The 19,532-nt window shown below is 43.8% G+C and overlaps 3 protein-coding genes and 1 non-coding gene across 7 annotated transcripts; all 4 read left to right on the forward strand.

Annotated features, from left to right (window-relative positions):
• Nucleotides 1-1,589: 1,589 nt before the first annotated feature.
• LOC100831403 (transcription factor bHLH76) lies at nucleotides 1,590-3,431 on the forward strand. The gene is made up of 5 exons (XM_024457584.1): nucleotides 1,590-2,208; nucleotides 2,318-2,581; nucleotides 2,688-2,753; nucleotides 2,890-2,955; nucleotides 3,096-3,431. Exons 1-5 carry the CDS (start codon nucleotides 1,687-1,689, stop codon nucleotides 3,189-3,191), a joined length of 1,014 nt encoding a protein of 337 aa, XP_024313352.1. The 5' UTR covers nucleotides 1,590-1,686; the 3' UTR covers nucleotides 3,192-3,431.
• A 2,492-nt stretch (nucleotides 3,432-5,923) lies between these two features.
• LOC100831704 lies at nucleotides 5,924-9,874 on the forward strand. 4 transcript variants are annotated; one of them, XM_014901326.2, is made up of 6 exons: nucleotides 5,924-6,067; nucleotides 7,171-7,347; nucleotides 8,043-8,156; nucleotides 8,234-8,306; nucleotides 8,396-8,461; nucleotides 9,562-9,874. In XM_014901326.2, the coding sequence occupies exons 3-6, from the start codon at nucleotides 8,125-8,127 to the stop codon at nucleotides 9,628-9,630; spliced, it is 240 nt and encodes a 79-aa protein (XP_014756812.1). In that variant the 5' UTR covers nucleotides 5,924-6,067; nucleotides 7,171-7,347; nucleotides 8,043-8,124; the 3' UTR covers nucleotides 9,631-9,874. The 4 variants fall into 4 exon arrangements, with proteins under 4 accessions (XP_014756812.1, XP_014756821.1, XP_014756828.1 ...); XM_014901335.2 differs by having other exon boundaries at nucleotides 7,171-7,299; nucleotides 9,562-9,638; XM_014901333.2 differs by having other exon boundaries at nucleotides 5,986-6,067; nucleotides 7,216-7,347; nucleotides 9,562-9,638.
• Nucleotides 9,875-10,171: 297 nt separating this feature from the next.
• TRNAM-CAU lies at nucleotides 10,172-10,243 on the forward strand. Its single transcript has one exon. It is a non-coding gene; the product is annotated as a tRNA-Met (tRNA).
• A 2,053-nt stretch (nucleotides 10,244-12,296) lies between these two features.
• On the forward strand, nucleotides 12,297-19,192 carry LOC100824940 (activating signal cointegrator 1 complex subunit 2). Its single transcript, XM_010230704.3, has 9 exons — nucleotides 12,297-12,772; nucleotides 14,098-14,257; nucleotides 14,386-14,447; nucleotides 14,528-14,622; nucleotides 14,716-14,829; nucleotides 15,798-15,860; nucleotides 15,947-16,044; nucleotides 16,126-16,556; nucleotides 17,260-19,192. Exons 1-9 carry the CDS (start codon nucleotides 12,400-12,402, stop codon nucleotides 18,837-18,839), a joined length of 2,976 nt encoding a protein of 991 aa, XP_010229006.1. The 5' UTR covers nucleotides 12,297-12,399; the 3' UTR covers nucleotides 18,840-19,192.
• The last annotated feature ends 340 nt before the right edge of the window (nucleotides 19,193-19,532 follow it).

The following is a 19,532-nucleotide window of genomic DNA, read 5'->3' on the forward strand; positions in this document are numbered from 1 at the left end:
ACTTCTTTTTCATATGGTTGTTGGACGTGGTTATAACGTGGCTCTAATTTGATATCTGATGCAGTCTTGTCTATCGTACGTTAACAATTTAACTATTGGAAGACCGAGGACACAATGCAAATGCATATGCAGCTGTCGCTTGCTAATTGGCTCAGAGCCTGCCGAATACTATAGGAAAGATATTCAGGAGGTAAAATACAGCAATGTCGTCGAAGTACAGATTTGCCAGCTCAAGAAGAAAGAAAGAAACAAGAAGTTTATACAGGTTTGCCCGACGAGAAAGCTACGGTACTACAAGATTTGCCAGAATAAAGACACCATATAATCACATTTAGATTTGAGAGCTACTTCGCATTAAGTGTTTCAGGTTTAGCACGATTTTATACTTTGTACTAAATCTGAGATGCTTATTATGAATGGGAGGAGTAGCAAATTGAAGTTCATAACAAGTAAAAGAAAGAGAAATTTCCCTTCACTCTTTTTTTCTTCTTCCGGTAGCTGTTACAGCAGCAAGCCAGCAACGGCTATACCCGAACTTTTTTTTACGAGAAACTATATACTCGAACTGATTCAACTTCCAAGTGAAAGCATGGAACATGCAGAAAAAAAAAATGTTACAGCGTAATGTTTTTGCCGATCTAGACAGTGAATCTGTGGTCCAAAATCAGTTGTTCTTGCTTGCCACAGAGAAGATAGTACATGGTAATGAAACCAAGCTAATCCCTAACCTTCTAGTATATCAATCACGAACACTAATGCATCACCGATTTAATTATTTCCTTCTTGTCTGCTCCCTTCAACAAGGCAATTAAGAAACTATAACATATATATTTCCTAAAAAAAGAAACTAGAACATATAATAGAAATGTTGGTCATGAAATTCTCCGGGAGGAGGCAAAAATCAGAATCAATGATTTGCAAGCAACAGCATGCAACAACAAAAAAAAAACTCCTGAGATTATAATGACCGATAACTCTTCCCCACGATCTCTTGCCAACACCTTCACAACCATCGTCTCTCTTTTCTTTATTCCCAACCACAGTCCTCGATTCTACTACCACCCGATTTTCTCGTTTCGTCTAGGTCGTCATCATCCAGTTCTAGTTAAGTCGTTAATCACTCACATAAGACCACCCCTGTACATTACCCAACAAGTACCCGCCTAATCATGATCCTAATTATTTACTCCAATTATACATTATCATCATTCATCTTCGCTGCTAGGCTCACTCGTTGCAACCTTCCAATCGCCCCACGGACGATGTATCGATCGAAACCAAAACCGTGTAACACAGTTTCTTTTTGTCTGCGTTTTGCGGCTCGATTAAATTTTGTATTTCTGTGGTGGCGCGAAATTCCGCGGTCTCCCGTAGCTGTCCGGCCGGCATCTCCAACTGGAACGACTTAACAAGGGGCGCGCAGCAAGCTTGATCTGATGTTGAAAGCGCAATGGTCAGACTTGTCTGCGGGGAACAGGACACACATTCCGTTCCTGAACCCGAGATAATTAGGATGGCTCGGAGCAGCAGTCCTGTATAAATATAGGCGCACGTAGTGGCATCTACAAGATACTCAGGCTGGGCGTATATATGTACATATATATATACGTCATCATCGTCTAGGTCTCTAGAGTCTAGATACAGTAGTAGCTAGTACGTGCCGGATCAGGAAGAAGATCGTCGACAATGGAGTCGTCGGAGGCGAGCTGGCACTGCTCGTTCGACCCGTCCGTGGCCGCGGAGGACTCCGAGGCCATGGCGCGGCTTCTCGGGGTGCACGGCTGCTGCTTCGGCGGCGACGACAACGGGCAGATCAAGCAACCGGCGCCGGCGCCGCCGTCGTCGTCGTCGTGCATGTATTGGCCTGGCAACGAGGCTGACGACCATGGCCAGTACTACGGCGGTGCAGCAGTACCGGCGCCGTACTACGTGCAGGAACAACAACACGCCTCGGCTGTTGGTTACCAGCAATGTCACGCGGGCGGCTACTATGATGGCGTTGCCACCATGGGCGGCGCCGGTGAGTTCTTCGTGGCGCCGGATGACGCGCAGATGGCTGATGATCCCGGGTTGGGGTTCATGGTCGATCTCAACATCCAGTTTGAGGACCCGCTGGACGACGGCAATGCGTCGTCAGGGTGCAAGAGGAAGCTCGGCGACACCGGCGCCGGTTCGAAGAAGAAAGCTCGTTCGACGGCAACTCCGCCGGTAAGTCCATGCCATCTATGAAGCATCCTCGTAGCTCTTGAGATCGATATATCGGAGATTCAGGTTCAGGGTCACGAATGCCTGTTTAATTTGTGGTCGATGGATGCAGGTGCAGAGGAAGGGGAAGGGCTGTGCACAACCCAAGAAGAAGGGGTCGAAGGGCGCGTGCAGCCGAGGCGGCGGCGTCCAGCAGGAAGAGAGCAACGTGCAGAGCTCGAGCAACAACTACCTGTCAGACGACGACGAGTCGCTGGAGATGACCTCGTGCAGCAACGTGAGCTCGGCGTCCAAGAAGACGTCGTCGTCGCGGGGCGGCGCCAAGGCCAGGGCAGGACGTGGAGCGGCCACCGATCCGCAGAGCCTCTATGCCAGGGTACGTAGAACCGCCACTGCTGAAATTAAATGCGCAATCGCAGTGCTGTCACCAAGTTTGGGAATTTATGAGTGTGAAATAATTGTGCTTAATTTCGGTGAAGCAGAAACGTAGGGAGAAGATCAATGAGCGGCTGAAGGTGCTGCAGAACCTTGTCCCGAATGGAACCAAGGTAGTAAGATTTTTAAATCGTCCGGATCCCGACCGAAACAAAAATACTCGTACTGTACTACCGCTTGAAACATCTGGAGAATGTTGTTTGTTCCGAACTTACAATTCTAATGGATGCGAGACGTGTCTGCTTGCAGGTGGACATCAGCACGATGCTGGAAGAAGCAGTCCACTACATCAAGTTCATGCAGCTCCAAATCAAGGTTCGTTAGTTATTGCACCAAAAACATACCTACGATTTATTCTTCTTGGAAATGTTTATTCCTCGCGAACATTTACATTACAGTGGCCATCATTGATTGTCAAGGACTGCACCTGACATCTCGTTTCTCGTCGTGTGCAGCTGTTGAGCTCAGACGACATGTGGATGTTCGCGCCGATCGCCTACAACGGGTTCAACGTCGGTCTCGACCTCAAGATCGCTCCGCCGCAACAATGATCGATCAGCTCTGGCCTCTGGAGCGGGAGCCAACGACCCGCTCGAGCGACTTTTATTTTCTCGACAGTTCGCGAGCAATTAATTTTAGCGGGTTCTTCATTGTTTGTATTCCTTTCTTCTCGAGCTTAATTGATTTGCCACAGAAGGACACGTCCAGTTAATATATCGTACTTACCGATATCTGTTTCAGTGTGCTCTTTATCATTTTTCTTAATTTAGTGTTAACTCGCGAGTTCAGTCTACTGTTGTTAAAGTCTGTTGTACTAAACTTACTGGTAAGGTGCCCATGCGTCGGGTCAGAATCTTCATCTGCACGTTTCTTTTGGTTTATAGATGAGATTTAGCTATGATTAGATATACCTAATGGCGCAGTGCTAATGCTCCTATTGCTCATCCGGGTAACCTGCTGTTTTCCGTCTTTTGTCCGGGTAACCTGCTCCTCCTGTTAAATTGCTTCCATCTTTCGTCCGGGGTAACGCCTATAAATAGGAGGACGCCTCAACAAACATACCATCAATCACAAGTTCACAATCATTAGCCCATAACACAGGAGACTTGTCTGAAAACAACCTGCAAAACCTACCACTACCACACGGCGATGGCGATGGCTCCTAAGATGGTCGGCGCCTTCTTGCTGGTCCTCCTGGCGCTCACTGCGAGCAATGCACAGGTCTTGCCGACTCCCTGCTGCCGATTCGACTGCGGCGACGGGAAGCCCGAGTGCTGCGACCCTGGCTATGTCGCCACGCCGCCCGTTGCGGCAGCCGCCCCCGGCCCTGCCGTCAAAGTAGGTCCGGCTGCGCGGAGTGACTCGCACAGGTTCAACCGGAAACCAGCGAGGTTGATAAAACTGCCTTATCTTAGACGTGACACGTCAATTAGAAAAAATAACAAAACATGTTGTACAATGGGTTATCTCTTATTGTTATATTTTAAAATTAATTCTTAGATGAATAAAATTAACTAAATAAATGCTAAGAAAAGACAAAATCTAGTACAATGGGAAATTTGCCTTATCTTTGTCTTATCATTCTTGTGAAGAGATCATCTCTTAACTAAGAGAAGGCTTGTGCTTTTTCTTCATTTCTCTCTCTTCCACGTCAGATTTTATCCCATGTGGCATCGCTAAGAAAATGCTGACGTCACCCCATTATACACGCCATAACAAGCGTGCGTTGTGGCCCAACTAGCGTGATTAAACCGTGTTTGATTGCCTACATGCATGCTGCTATATATTTTCCTTGCTTTCAATATTCTTGCCATGTGTCGTTTATCGTTTCGCGCTAACTATACCTGCACGCATTTCTACTACTTATGAATCTCCACGAGTAAACACACTAACATTTTTTTTAAATCATCCCACAAAACGCACGCAGACTATTCCCACCTAACAATTAATCATCATTTAGTCCCACTAAACCAAGCTAACAACTATCAATAGACTTCTGTTTTCACAACTGTGTGCGTTTTGGATTAATTACAGCTGACCGTACTCTACCGCTGACTCTCACGTATAGATGGCCATCGTCGGGCGGGATTTTGAAAAAAAAAACGGAAGCCCAGCGGGTCAGGCCCGACCGGTGCCACGCGTGGGCTTCATCCTTAGGCCCCTAGGCCGGGCCAGCACGGCCCGTTTATTTTTTTTTACTTTTTCTCATGCTGGCCTTGAACCTCTTTCATCCTTTTTTTGCATCATCATTTAGTGGGCTGAGCCCAATTAGCATTATCCTTTCCTTTTTTTTCTCCTTGTTGGGCTAGGCCTATCAGGGGCTGTTTGGTTTCCTGGGCTGCATATGGCCTGCACCCGAGATGCAGAGCATGGGTTGTTTGGTTATCTGGGCTACATTAGCGGGCTGCGGCCGAGCTGCAATTTTAGGTCTCGTATGTTGCATCCCAGATACGGCCGAATCGGCCGTTTTTTGGCTGCAGGCGCGACCTCTTCTCCCACCGAGCCTCTCACCCGCCCCGCTTGCATCTCGGAACCGCCGTCGCCTCCAGAAATCTTTGCCGGCGCCGCCGATCCTCATCTCCGCAGGCGCCGCCCCTCCCCCGCTGTTGCGCCGCCACATCCCACCACGTCGTTTTGCATCTCCGCCGTCCCGCCCCCATCTCCGATGTGAGCCACCGTTTTCGCAGCCATTTTGCATCTGCGCCTGGAGATGACGGCCTTGAGAGACCCTCGTCACGCGCGCCCCCCCTCCTCCTTCCTGCGTTGAGGTTCTCGTTGTCGACGGCGTTTCTTCCTTCTCGTCTCCCGGCTGCAACTACTCAGCTCACACGAACAAACAACGGGCTGCAGCTCGGGAATGCATCCGCGGAGCCTGCAGCCCGACTGCTGTATCCACCATGCCATGCGAGCTAGCCTCGTGAGGGCATCCAAACAGACCGTTTGCATTTTTTTCTCATGCTGGGCTGAGACGGGCCCGGGTAATTTTACAGCCCCGTCGGGCTTAACGGGCCCGGACCGGCCCGTCCAAACTAGGTGCCACCCTGGGCCTGGAGGAGTTTTGAGGCCGGCCCGGCCCGTATATTATCGGGCTTGACCGGGCCGCGACGGCGCCAGGCCCGTTTATCCGGTGCCGGTTGGCCATCTATACTCTCACGCGTTCTAAAAAAAAAAAAAAACTCTCACGCGCACGGACTCCCGCAAAAGCTCCCCTGATCGATCGATCTGCCCCCCCCCCCCCCCCCCCGCGGCGGCAGCCCTACTGCCTCCGAGGCCGCCACGCCCGCCGCCTCCTCCGCCCTCAGCGCCGCCGTGTCCTCCCTCCCAGGCCGCATCCGCCCCCCCAGCGCCGCTGCGCCCGCCGCCCTGCCCTCCCTCCCAGCCGCCGCGCCCAGCCACGCCCGCCGCGGCCTCTCGGGTTTCTTCTCTGGTATGTTTGTTTTCTCCCATTAATTTTTCTGCATAGTGCTGTTAATGGGATTCAGTGGGCTGATTGTCAAGAAAAGCGATATAGTGGAGCTGATGCTATATTCTGATAAGGATGATTTATTTTGTTGAATTCAGAATAGTACTGTGAGTTTCATCCTGTGAGATTCTTGACTTGTGAGATTCAGAATATTTCGTCAATTCAGAATAGTATAATTGATATGGTTGTTGGTTTTAGACACCCTTCTGCATCTGTTCAATCAAAATTTAACACTCTGTGTATATATAAAAATACATGGGCACACCCACACCCTCACTCTTCAGAATCAGCATCATAATAAACAGAGTTATGTCATGCTCTGCTCTTATCTGAAAATTTCAGCACAAATAGGAGCTTAGTGCTTTAGAGAAGAATAAACGATTGGTTAATGTAATTATGTAGCAACATATTTTTGAGAAGATTTGTACATAGTAGAAATCAGAACCTCTGATCGTTGAAGGCGGTAACAAATACCAAGCCCTCATGTATCTGAAGTAAAGAATCTGCAGGTACATATAAATAACCACCAAGCACATTTTTCTGCGACTAATTATTCCGTTCACCTAAGATCACTACCTGCTAATGGTTGATTGAACCATTCGTTACACTCTCCTCTCTGACTGAGGCCTACACTTAGGAACCATCGCATGGTAGTGTATAATTCACATGGTTGTTTCTGTGTAACTAAATCACTTGCTGGTATGCATGTCTGATCCGGTTTACATAAAAGAGCTCAACTGAATATTGTTATTTCTAAAATCGGCGAGGAAGAGTAATGGCTATTCTCTTGTAGCATATCTCTGGAAATACAGTAATGGCCCACTCCTAAGAACTTAGTACTGCTATAGTGTTGTTGTGGACATGATCACTTTGCTTGCATGCTTGTCTAAATAAACTGTAGAGATGACAAATAAGGGAATCATGTTATTTCTAGGATCAGCTGTAGCCTGTAGGGATACAACCTGGCAATTATTATTTCCAGAGAACCACATGTACTTGAGTAGCATATTCATACTTCTATGTGCATTTCAATATATCTAAACTGATCTGTGCTTGTCACATTACAGAGAGCAAATCTATTTTTGTGATCCCATGTGCTTGTCACATAACAGAGAATGAAGTTATTGCTGTGTCATCTCGCGATCACACTGGGCCCCGCACCCTATTTCAGGATATAAGCAACAACCAAGACTTGGGTAACTATCAGCAAGCAGCGCCTGCCGATCGCTTCATATATTTTTAGGGTAATGAATGCTATTGTTAACTATGCAGACCCTAAGGAGTTAAACAAGCAGAGGAACAGAGATTATTATGCACGAAATAGAGATAATATTCTCGCCAGATGGCGTCAATCCCATGAAAATAAACAAGCAATTACATAAAACTCGATTTTCTACTCGCTTTTCAAAAGATATAACTAATGTGGTTCTTGCTCTAAAAATATTGACTTCTGATGATCTGGCATCTTCAGTAAGTACTAAAACATTTGTTCTCTTTCTTGTACATGTTCGATGGTGTTCTTGTACTATATTGACCTCAACACCAGGTGGTAGGAACACCAAGTTATATGTGCCCAAAACATCTTGCTGATATACCATATGGTAGCAATTTTTCTGTGGGCTGAACCACTAAACCACAGACTTTTTTAGTGGTACAACGATCCGATCGATCGATCCAAACCACGCCCACTCGTGGGATAAGCCACAAGCACCTGAATGGGCTGATCAGTTGATGATTTGGGGAAGTATTCTACTAGTTGTTATGTACTTTTGCTATGTTTGGTTCAATGGTAACTTCAGAGTAGACATAGCTGTTCAAAACTTAGTACCGGTCCAGGCCTATTTCTTGATCTGTCGCTGTGCTGGTAAATAACAGTGTGTGGAGGACAACTTTCTAGCTTGATTTGAAATGATTATCTAATCAGCCAAATAATTTGCAGGAAGCAGTTTAAACTATAAAGAGGGAAGGGTGTCCTGGAATTCATTAAAGAGAAGAGAACCAGTTTGAAGTTGTTGGTGATAATGGAACCAAAGCATTCTGCCGAAATGTCCAGGTACAACATCTTGACTATATTTAGAAATAAATTAATCGTAATAATTTCAGTTCATTATATAACAAAATGATCTGCAGGCATTTGGACAAACAAAATAAAGCCCTTATGGAAACATACCGAGCAATGTCCCATGAGTTGCATAAACTACAGGTGAGCCTCAGATACTAATAAGCTTTTTTATGTTGAGAATGTATCTAGGGGTAAAACAAATAGTAATCTATTGATATCATTTTCCTTAGGTTGAAGAGGAAATAATCATGCGCAAGTTGTATGAGCTGATGTCTGTGGAAGGGCTTCTTCCAAAGGTACATTCTTATGGCTCACCTACATTCAAATTATTTGGAAGGGTACCACTGCTGTTACTAGTGAAATTCAGACCATTCTGTTGGAGCTGTCGAGCTTGTCATCATTTACTCTTAAACCAACTGTTGAATTTGTGTATATTAATTAAAACAGTGGGTTCAGCCAACAGTTGACATTTCACTAATAGCTGAAATATCCAGTGCATTAAATAGATGATAAATTGATAAGGAATGAGGAATGTGTCGTTAGGAGGAATTAACCTGTCATACTGCTAGAGTTCCCTGTTACTGCCAAATGGCAACCTTTACTTCTTTCCCTGTGCTTAAGCATTTTCATTTTAAGTTTTTTCTCGAACACGCCGAGTGGTGTGTCTTTTCCATTAAGAAGAAAGTGCAAGTACAAACAAGGCAACAACAAGAGACCCAAAAGGGGCTCAAAGAAAGGAAAAGAAAAGAAAAGAAAAGAAAGAAGAAGAAAAAAAGCCTTTGGCAACTATACAAGGAGAGAGCTAGGCCTGACGTCCGGGGGCTGCGCGTGGAAGGGGAGGTGGCCAGTTGGCTGAGAGATTTTCATTTTAAGTTGAACAAATGACTGGCAGAATAACATTCTTTGGTAAATATGACTCATTTGAAGAAGTTATAATCCGTTGTTACTGATCGTGTAGTACTGTAGTGATATAACTGAGGATATACAGTAGTTCTTAATGAATTGCTGTCAGCCATTTTTTCAGTTTGCATCTATTGTTCAAACAATTTGACATGACATCCATGTCTAAGACTACGGATCACAGAACTTGTGTACCACGGGTTAAAGCAAATTTAGCATATTTTGAGAAGCCACTGTAAGTGAAAGCTGAACTAATCTCAAACCTATGTGCACATTTGTGAGTTGACACTTCAAGAGAGAATCTCCAATTTGCTAAGGAAAGTCTACCGTCTCCACTTTCAATTCTTTTCCTGCATGAAGTTAGGCTAAGATGATTCTTTTTGCTTATTTTGATTTGTGTACTCTTGCTGCATATTTGGTCCACTTCAGCCATAAGGCATAAACTTCATTTCATGCTGCTCAGCCTCATTAACCAATCTCTTGATAATTAATGCAGCGGAAGAACGAAAAGCAACTGGAGAAAGCAGGGGAGTCAACTCAGGAAAACGAAGAACGGGAATCATAGAATGTTAATCGTGAAACAGTGATACAATATTTACATGAGACGCAAAGTTCGGGTGAATAGCCATCCACCACAGCTTGTGCAACCCCTTTTAGATATCCAGTCTAATGTATACGCAGTTAGAGAAATTTTGTTTCAATTCCAACAGTTAGCGTCCTCTGTAGTTGTCCAACATGCACAATTGAATCTTGAATCTGGCTATTGTTTCTTCAGGAATCGGCAGCTGGCCGGTATTTGTTATCCTTTCCGTGCTCTGTTTAGTCTGAGATATCTGTGTTTTTGAGATAGGTTTCCTGTGGCTAGTTGTTTGTTCCCAGATGCTTTGGAAAACTTTGGAGCGTGAGACCAACACAAGAAATTTCTAAACTTATCACTCATTAGCAGTGTGATATTGCGATCCGATTCTTTGCACACCTTATCAAATGTTCAACACGTCATTCTCACGATTGCTATTTTCGAAATAAGTTTTCTTACGAATGCTGATTGTCGTAACGAAAAGTGTATATATAATTTATACCTTACATATCAACTATTGCACAACAACATCAGAGTGGCGCAGCGGAAGCGTGGTGGGCCCATAACCCACAGGTCCCAGGATCGAAACCTGGCTCTGATATTTTTATCACGATTTGGACTTTCCGCTGTTGTTCACTCGTTGATTTTTTCTTTCATTTTGTTGATGCACTTATTTAGACCGTCTGGATAATACGTGGCAAAGTTTTTCCCAGTACCAACTCTAGTTTCGTAAAGGATTTCTACCTTCTAATACTTAAACAAAGGGCAAAAATATAAGGTGTTAGTAGATACTGGCTTTTCTTCAACAAAAACACCCATTTCAATCAACTTTTTTTAACAAGGGTGATATACTGATGCCTATCAAGTTCCACCGTTTGCATAACTCAGCATCTCTCTTTGGTTTCTTACATTCCTCTCGCTCGGTGCTGCGAACAATACTGGGCTTCGTGTCTCTCACAACGCTCGCATGTCGTTTCTCCTCACCCTTATGTTAATCATGTCATGTATCTGTAGTGTGAACCAGCTTCATCGCCAAGCCTTATCGAGTTATCATCTTCTCATGTTTACTGCCAAACCGAACTGAAATTATGGCAACTCCAGCGGTGCGACCAAACAGACCGCATTTTCTGTCCGGTTTGGTCTGTTTGGGCCTGATAATGTGTCATAGCCATATAAGTGAACACGGAACTTGGTGGACTGCATTCTCCTCTTTCTTTCAGTTTCCATCGTGGCTTTGTTGTCAATTCCGAGCGATGATTGTGAGAAGGGGCTCGAGCTGGCTCTCCAATGACTGATGGTCTCTTCTCTCTTGAGACCGATTGCAAGGAGGCCGTCAAGCGCTTAAACTCCAAGGCTGAAGACCGATGTTTGTGACCGATGTCGGTTAGTCACATTAGCCGTACCCAGAATCGTGTTGTCCACGGCCTCGCTAAGTTGGGGCGTGTAGGTAAAAGATCTGAATTTTGGTTAGGCTCTGTTCCACCTGAAATTTAGGAAGATGTAAACCTGGATTGTACTTTTGACCCGCATTAATAAAGTGTTCTCAATCTTAAAAAAAACTCCAAGTGATGCTACCCTTCCATCATGACGTCCTTTAAGACTTGGGGAGTTAGGGTTCCTATTGCCTATCCTTCCACCGTGGGCAATCGCCACATACTTTGTAAAAGACACTAAAAATATATTTAGTTCTTCAGTACATAATTTGTAAGAAAAAAATATGGACTTATTTAGTTCATGCGAAATTCCATGGAAAAATGTTATTACCACATAAAATTGGAGAAAAGGATGGGCCGTTCCTAATTTTCGGCGGGGGCTGTAATCAAGACATTTTTTTCCTATTAACAAAACTAGACCAAGACGGTGGGGCCTACTATTTGGACGGTAGAGTGATATAAAGACATGGATAGCATGTAAGCTAAACTTACCTGAGGTTATATAACTGTTCATTAGTAATGTAAGAGATGAATATTTGTTAATATTGGAAGAAAATTTAAATTTAAATTTAAATTGTTCTAGAGATATTCGGGCCGTTGCTTGAGCGATGAGTTATTAGAATCTCTATAATTGGGTTTGGTTGTTAGTTTTTTTTAAAGTCCTTTTTTTATCTTGTGGCTTAGATAAACTCATGAGTGCTAACGACTGGATCAAAAAGTGCAATCTTTTTCCGCTTAACCCAACCAATTTATTTTGTGGGATAAAGGTCTGACCAACAAATGTCGATTGGTTTTCTCATGTGAATATCAGGCCTTTAGAAAATCTAACCTAGTTAAAGGAGAGTGTGGCACTAATGCGTTCTGAATTTCCCGTGAGAGAATTGATCAACGAGTGTCCGTCAATTTTCCTTGAAAATCACATGCTCTTAGGAATTTGATCGAGACCGTGAGTTTGTGTTCTGTTGAGAGTTACCGACTGCTCATGAAACCACTTGAAATGACCACAGAGGGCTAAAGGGTGGAGGCCTGAGAGGTTCTTTGGATGCCCGGTTTTAATGTCTTAAATAAAATGAGAATGTCTCCTTTTATTAATAAAACATTCCTATAAACCTTTTTTTTCTATTTGATCGAACATTACAGATTCCTCAGTCAAAAAAGATAACGGGTCGATGAATTGAATATTGTATTGTCACGACTCACAGAGAGTAAGAGACCTTCCAGTTCCAGGTCCAAAATTCAGGGATTGCCCTCTCAAATCTAGAAGCCAACTGAGTTTTCTTCTGCCGTGACCCAAAGCATCTCCTCCTCCTCCTCCGATCCAGCCATGTCGTCCGCGCCTCCCGCCCACCAATCCAGACCCTCTCACAACCGCCGCCATCCCAACCCCGGGCCACGGCAGCAGCAGCAGCAGGAGCGCTACGTTCCCAAATCCGCCGCCCCTTCCGCTCCTAAACCCTCGCCCCCACCATCGCTCACCACCGCCCTCCGATCATCTACTGAGCCGTCTGCATCTGGCGCCGGCAGCGGAAGTGGCGGTGGAGCGGCCGATGGGTTCGTGGCCTACCTTCCACACGACGAGGCGGTCGCGGCCGGTCTTGGCGGCCTCGACGTCCAGGAGTCGCAGTCAGTCGTCGACCTCCTCAACGATGCCCTCGCGTCGCTCCTCCGTGCCAAGCCTCGCGACTTCTGGCGCCAGGGTAACCATATAACTCGCTTGTGCATTTTTCGCAGACCAGAAACCTTAGCTTTTGGAATGTGAACCTAGTCTGAAGCTTGGGAGCTTAATCTGTTAATGTCAGGTTTGCTTGTTTGGTTTAGCATAGCTGCCCGAATGCTGTTAGTGCGACTTATTATTATTACGTTTATTGTTTTTGTAATTTTGCCAAGGCTGTGAATTTAGCATGAAACTCTGCAGATATCGACTTATTCAGATGGGTTTGATTCACAAAAAATGACTCAGCAGGCTTGATAACTGAGATATTATAGGCATTTCTTATCTCATACTTTCAGTTTAGCAGTTTAGTTTAGCTTCCCCGACCTATGAATATAGCTGCTTAAATTGAGGATTTATGTTTTAACTCGTACCTATTTTATACCATACTATGTTTTATACACAGAACTGTACACTCTTAGAGTCTGAGTATGGATGGATCTATTTGATTAACATTTTAAAACAATTACTGTGTTATGATATAGCGCTATTTTCCTGCCTAAATATAAACATGCATGCTAATCTTCTTAATGATTATGATTTGAAGAACTTTTGTGGTTAATTGAAGTGACAGGTTCATGGCTCACACATATTTTGAATGATTAGTGTTATCCAGTTGTATTTCCGATTATGTTTGGAATCTAGTGAAAATCTTAAGAAGCTGTGGGAAGTCTTTATCTACCGGTTGCATTTATTTTTCCTTCCAAGATTCCGCCTGAATATACCAGCAGTGATGTCTGCTGTGGTTAAAATAACTTCATTGCTGCACTCAAGTATAGTCAAATGCTTAAGAACTTCAATTTTGGGACTGAGCATCTGCTCAGGTGGCTAGCTGGAGCAGGTTGTTGTGCTTGCAAGCGCCCACCCGAGTTTGAGGCTGAACCTCCACAGGGTGGGTGCTCACATTTCTTCTTAAAAAAAAATGCTACCATGGGGCCAGTCCCTGGTTGGTCGAGTTTTCTTAGAACTTCAAGTTTTATTTTCACTATCAAGCACCACTATGTGCATGTACTTTATTAAATCACCCCTGAATAGGTTTGTATTGATTATCTATACTACTTAACTCCACATGGCTCTCTATTGTTGTGTCTTGGAATTGTTAACGAGAAGTTATCTGAATAATACTAGTTAAACGAATAGATAAGTCTAACAAGAGAAATTAGGAGATGAAATAATTGTTCAAGATTTGTTTGTCCAATGTTTTCGCTCCTAGATTTACAACTTATGAAAACTGAAAAGAGCTGCATGCATCTGAACTTCATTAGTGACATTACTTCCTAGAGTTACAACTTATAGTTCCTTTTACCCCAGTGGCACAGAATACCTCTCTGCATGAGTTCCTAGATAGTTACCTGCAATTCAGGCACCGGTGGTATGATTTACCACATCGGGGGCCCAAAGGGACAGTTGCTGGCTTGGTTGTTGGGGAGCTTGAGCTTTGCCGCCGTGTCTTTATGGTCCTCTATCGCATGTAAGATTTTCTATCATTTCTCATCTTTTTCTATTTTATGTTCTTTAGAACCTTTTCTGTAAGACAGTGTATGCTGATGTTAAGAGTTGCATACAATTCTTGTGTTGTGTCTCTTGTTTGCATGGTAGATCTTCAAACAAGGATCCTGGAGCAGGCCCGATCGAGTCCCTTAGCATGAAGGAGCATGCAGGTGAGACTAATCATTTTGATGGTTTTGTATGCTCATTTCATTTGATGCAGAATGGAGTGATATCATTTGTCCCCTTGTAGCCCTTCTACAGGAGAAAAGATTGCTTGATCTACCAAAGTTATTGGATATATGTGCTATTTATGGGCATGACAATGGAAAGTTGATAAGTTCACTGGTAGGTTCCTAAGTCATTTTGTTGTTTGTGGAATTTTATTTTCATCAGTATGGACTATGGACACTTTAGTTAATAATGATTATGCATCTCCAGGTTACAAATGCTATCATCGTGCAACCAAATGTTCTCGATGGCATCAATGTTGTCATTCCCCAATTCCTTGGCATTTTCCACATGATGCAGGAGAGGTGCATGAAGTCGTTACAGGTCTTTAAAAAAAATGTGTTTTGCCAACTTTTTAATCTGTGCATGCCGCCTATAGTCTTCTTTCATCATTTATTGGTAGCAAAATGTAGGTGACAGTTTGATGTTCTCAATGTAGAGAAATCATGTGTGCATGGTATTCCTAGTGATGTACTCTTTAGCTGTAGTATGTTTTTTTTAGATCAAGTTTCGGGAAGTGCATTTGCACTGTTTCTCACAGGATCGTAGTTTGTTCATTTGCCTTATGTGGAAAATTACTCCTGAATTTCTGACCGATATTGTAGTATGTAATTTGCTGGTGCTATGAATGCCTGAATGGGTGTCTTTTTTCATTTTAAATCACGTACTGCAATACTGGACCAACTCCTGTAGGTGCAAAGTGCCCATGTCTCCTGGACCTGCTCGTTCTACCTTTTGGTGCAAGATATAGTCGTTTGTCTTAGATCCATGTGGTAGTGCCATATGTTAGCATCTACATACAATGAGCCGTGGTTGATTTCAATGGCATTTGGTGGTAGATTTTTTTTTTGCAAGGGTACAAAGTTAGACGAACACAACCAACACTCACCAGTCACATCACCAGTGCGCGTCTCTTACACATGCTAGGGGAATATTGGAGGCGCCACTGTCCTCACATAGAGCGGGTCTGTGCTGCGTCACTTAAAGCACACACATGCGTGTACTCTGAATTAATATGGCACACTGTGTCAATCCTTGGGATTGAACTCAGGTGGCTGAGAAAGAACAACCTCGCTTTCACCACCAGACCACAGGCCCATCCGTATTTGCTGGTAGATCTCTCTTTCTTAAAAAAACCTCAATGTTCAAACTTAAGATATATTTGCTGATTGAAAATGAGGGGCATAGAATAGAATCAAGGAATGAATCATGTGTTTCCATTGATCTGATGGCAGCATATGATAGATCTTAGAGAACCATGCGTCAACAAGTTAACCATAATTTATTTATAGGCACTCAGTTCACCTGGACCAAATGACAATGGACATGCGCAGCTTCAGAAGGATTTTTCTGAGGCAAGTTTGATCTATTCTGGATAGATTCTGATATATCTGCTGCCCTTTCTGCATTTTCTTATACTAGTAAATTTAATTTCCCTCAGGTGTTGGATTTTGTGAATGATGCCATTATCACTCTGGATGCCTTTGCTGATGCTTACCAGCCTGCTGCTTTGTTGTTATGCACTTCTTTTGAAACAGGGTAAGCTTTTACTCATTCATCCATTGTTTTTTCCATGTTTCTTAACTAGGCATTGACGGTTGTGTACTAATCGATTTGCAGGTATGGAGTTGAGGAATTATTGAATGCCCTTGCAAGATTGTATGATCTGCTGTTACCATCTTTGCTTCAGGGGTTTCAAGTTATTTCCAGTTCCCAAAGCAATAGAGAGGCTTCATCTGACAATAGACTTAAGGACATAGTTCTTGGTATAAGAATGTTGTCAAAGAGAGCTGTTAGTTTTGGTTGGAGATTATTGGAGTTCTGCTATTTAAATGATCAACTTAAGGAGCATGATGTCCAAGCTTCTACTAAGATGTTTCCAGCTAAAGTCGAAGATCCTATGATAAGGGGAGAAATCATAGTTCAAACACTTAAGGATATCAATAGTGAAGCCACTTACTCTTCTCAAGGGAATCCTGGAAAGACATTTATGCAAGCTCTTCAAAAGGAATTTCAGTTGATGGCTCGGATTGGTGATATTCGGAACAAAGGTAAATGATCAAAATTCTCAATTGATGCTCACTTAGCTGTTTATCGTGTTTGTAAAGTTCCACACAATCTTATTGCTCCACTGCAATTATTATGTCAATCGACATTTAGCGTCCTCATTTTTTCTCTCTCTTTTGGATATGGAAAAAAGTGTAGTTTTCACCCCCTCAACTATTGCTGCCTGAGTGCAGATAACACGGACACCTCTAAACTCTAAAATTAGAAAAATCTATCTAATCCTTAACCCTCAAAACCAGACTGAATACCATTCCAAACCAGTGTGGACCACTCCAAAGTGGTTTTAGATGTGGCACTTATTTGTTTGCCACATCAACTCCACATGATCCAAAAAACTGGCAAATAAAAAAAATCATAAAGTATGAAAACTTGGATTTGATGTTAAATGGAAAATGTCTTTTATGCTTATTGCATTGCTGGAATACCACCATGATATGCTTATCAGTTTCTGATGACTTATCAGTTCTGCCCTTGTTTAATGCACCAACAGCATTTCCTGACGTGTTCCTATCATTTTGGTACCATTGAATTATGACTGATGCAGATTGTCAGGTGAAATTTTTACAAAGCTAGCAGCATTGTTCCATCAATCTAAACGCCACGTTCTTTTGTTATTGGAATTCGTCTTATTATATTGTTTAGATGCCAAAAACTTCTATTGATGTATTCCTCATAATCTCTTAACAGGATGGATATACATGGACGATGAGCAGTTCCAGTTCATATCACGGTTGTGTGGATCCACAGGCACTCCTTCAAATAGTGTCCCTGATTTGCCGGTATCTTCCCATGGGGGTGAACTGGAACAGAAGAATGAGGAAGCTGCTATCATTGAGTCTAAGATTAGTCAAATAAGGGAAATTTTTCCTGATTATGGGAAAGGTTTCCTTGCCGCTTGCTTGGAAGCCTACAATCAGGACCATGAGGAAGTTACCCAGAGGATTCTAGAAGGGACACTTCATCAAGATCTTCTAGCTTTAGATACTTCATTACAAGAGATGCCGCAACGAAAACCTGCACCTAGTACTGGGAGAGATAAAGGCAAAGGCATACTAGTGGAAACTTTGCCTACGATTACGAATAAACCCCATAAAGTTGAAGCCCAATCTTCTTCAGTTTCATCAGCATCCAAGGCTCCTACCTCATACATATCTTCAGTTTCATCAGCATCTAAGGCTCCTACCTCATCTGTATCATCAGTTCCACAAGGTAGATTTACAAGGAAGTCCAACGATTCTTTGCCTGACTATGCAGTTCTGGACTCACAAAAAGCTAAAGATGCTATTAAGTCAGCTGTTCTTGAATCCCAGTATGAATATGAGGATGAATATGATGATTCATTTGATGATCTTGGCTTCAGCGTGGTAGAGTCAAGTTATGAAGAAACTGAGGGTGCCAATGATGTTGAGACTTCCTCGAGTGGACCGCGTTGGGCTTCGCAGAAGCAGCCGCAGTTTTATGTTAAGGATGGGAAGAACTACAGCTACAAGGTTGCTGGTTCAGTTGCTGTATCAAATGCTCGTGAAGCAGCAGTGCTAAATCAGACTCAAAAAGATACAATTCATGGTCTTGGACGTGGTGGAAATTTACCCATGGGAGTTCCCAACCGGCAACATAGAGTTGTGGAGGAAGAGGAGGGTGGCCATGCAAACAACTTCAGCAGAGGAGGCTCAAATCCCCGTGGTCGAGGCAGAAGAGGTGGCTGGGATCACGGTGACCCATCGGAGGAGAACGAGAATTCTAGTAACCGTCAAGGTTTTGGTCGTGGTGGAAGAAGAGGAGGCAGGAATCATGGCAACCTGCCAGAGGTAAATGATGGCCAGCAAGGTTTTGGCCGTGATGCAAGAAGAGGGACCAGGGATGAGGACAACCGGCCAGAAGTGAACAACTACTCTAATGGCCAGCAAGGTTTGGGCCGTGGTGCAAGAAGAGGGGCCAGGGATGAGGACAAGCGGCCAGAAGTGAACAACCACTCTAATGGTCAGCAAGGTTTTGGCCGTGGTGCAAGAAGAGGGGCCAGGGATGAGGACAACCAGCCAGAAGTGAACAACAACTCTGATGGCCATCAAGGTTTTGGTCGTGGTGCAAGAAGAGGGGGCAGGAACCATGGCAATCCAGCGGAGGACAATGAAGACCATAATGCAGCACAAGGTTTCGCTCGAGGGGGGCCAGCCCCTCGTGGAGGCGGTGGAAGGAGGGGTGGCCGGAATCATAACCGGAGGGATCAGGCGTTGAGGAAGCATATGCAAGGAATGACAGGGCTTTAGCTCCTGGTAGCACTGTTGTTTGAAGTGTGGCAGGAAATGTAAATGAGGCCAAGTTATTGAGGGGCAGACGACTCATGCCAAGTTTGTACTTGGTTGTTCCCAATTAAATTCATACAACAAGCAATACCCATAGTTACTCGTTTGTTTTGTCAAAAACATGTATGAAATGAGAGAATTCAAAAAGGTGGATTACCGTGGAGTACTTGTGCGTTGCGTTGCTGTACACGCATGCCTGGTCATGCTAGGAGCATGCTGCCGTTTTGGTATTTCAAAGTTTATGTTAAAGATGATCAATGCTAGGTAACTGCACACTGACAATTGACGTATAGACCTTGGTCTCATCCCTTTGTTTTTACGGCATTCCGGTACGCAAGTGGACACATTTTTTTTTGCCCAAAATTTGTTCTTTATTTTCATACATCGCATTCACCCTGTGTTTCAGAGGTGGCCGAGGCTGTGGCGTCTTGAGTCTCCACTTTGCTTTGGAGGCAGGCTATCCGATTGTCTCACCCTGATTCCCAAGATCAAGACTGCCTTCTCAGATAGTTCACAGATTGGCGTTCATGTCCATGATACATTGATACCAGACCGTTGGCTTCCAAGTTGTCTTCCATCTCCTTTGTTCATGTTAGTAGGCTCATGATCCGGAGGTGACGCGGTCTATCATTTCCCATTTGTAACTAACTAGTACTT

Source organism: Brachypodium distachyon, chromosome 1, assembly GCF_000005505.3.
Source record: "Brachypodium distachyon strain Bd21 chromosome 1, Brachypodium_distachyon_v3.0, whole genome shotgun sequence".
Taxonomy (NCBI): Eukaryota; Viridiplantae; Streptophyta; class Magnoliopsida; order Poales; family Poaceae; genus Brachypodium; species Brachypodium distachyon.

Excerpts from the sequence above, each read along its gene's own strand:
- LOC100831403 (XM_024457584.1), top strand. The coding sequence starts at position 1,687 with ATGGAGTCGTCGGAGGCGAGCTGGCACTGCTCGTTCGACCCGTCCGTG. Across the intron at positions 2,209-2,317 it reads GTTCGACGGCAACTCCGCCG|GTGCAGAGGAAGGGGAAGGG; the intron begins GTAAGTCCATGC and ends CGATGGATGCAG. Across the intron at positions 2,582-2,687 it reads CGCAGAGCCTCTATGCCAGG|AAACGTAGGGAGAAGATCAA; the intron begins GTACGTAGAACC and ends TCGGTGAAGCAG.
- LOC100831704 (XM_014901326.2), top strand. The coding sequence starts at position 8,125 with ATGGAACCAAAGCATTCTGCCGAAATGTCCAG. Across the intron at positions 8,157-8,233 it reads CATTCTGCCGAAATGTCCAG|GCATTTGGACAAACAAAATA; the intron begins GTACAACATCTT and ends AATGATCTGCAG. Across the intron at positions 8,462-9,561 it reads TGGAAGGGCTTCTTCCAAAG|CGGAAGAACGAAAAGCAACT; the intron begins GTACATTCTTAT and ends TAATTAATGCAG.
- LOC100824940 (XM_010230704.3), top strand. The coding sequence starts at position 12,400 with ATGTCGTCCGCGCCTCCCGCCCACCAATCCAGACCCTCTCACAACCGC. Across the intron at positions 14,448-14,527 it reads TAGCATGAAGGAGCATGCAG|CCCTTCTACAGGAGAAAAGA; the intron begins GTGAGACTAATC and ends GTCCCCTTGTAG. Across the intron at positions 14,830-15,797 it reads GGTGCATGAAGTCGTTACAG|GCACTCAGTTCACCTGGACC; the intron begins GTCTTTAAAAAA and ends ATTTATTTATAG.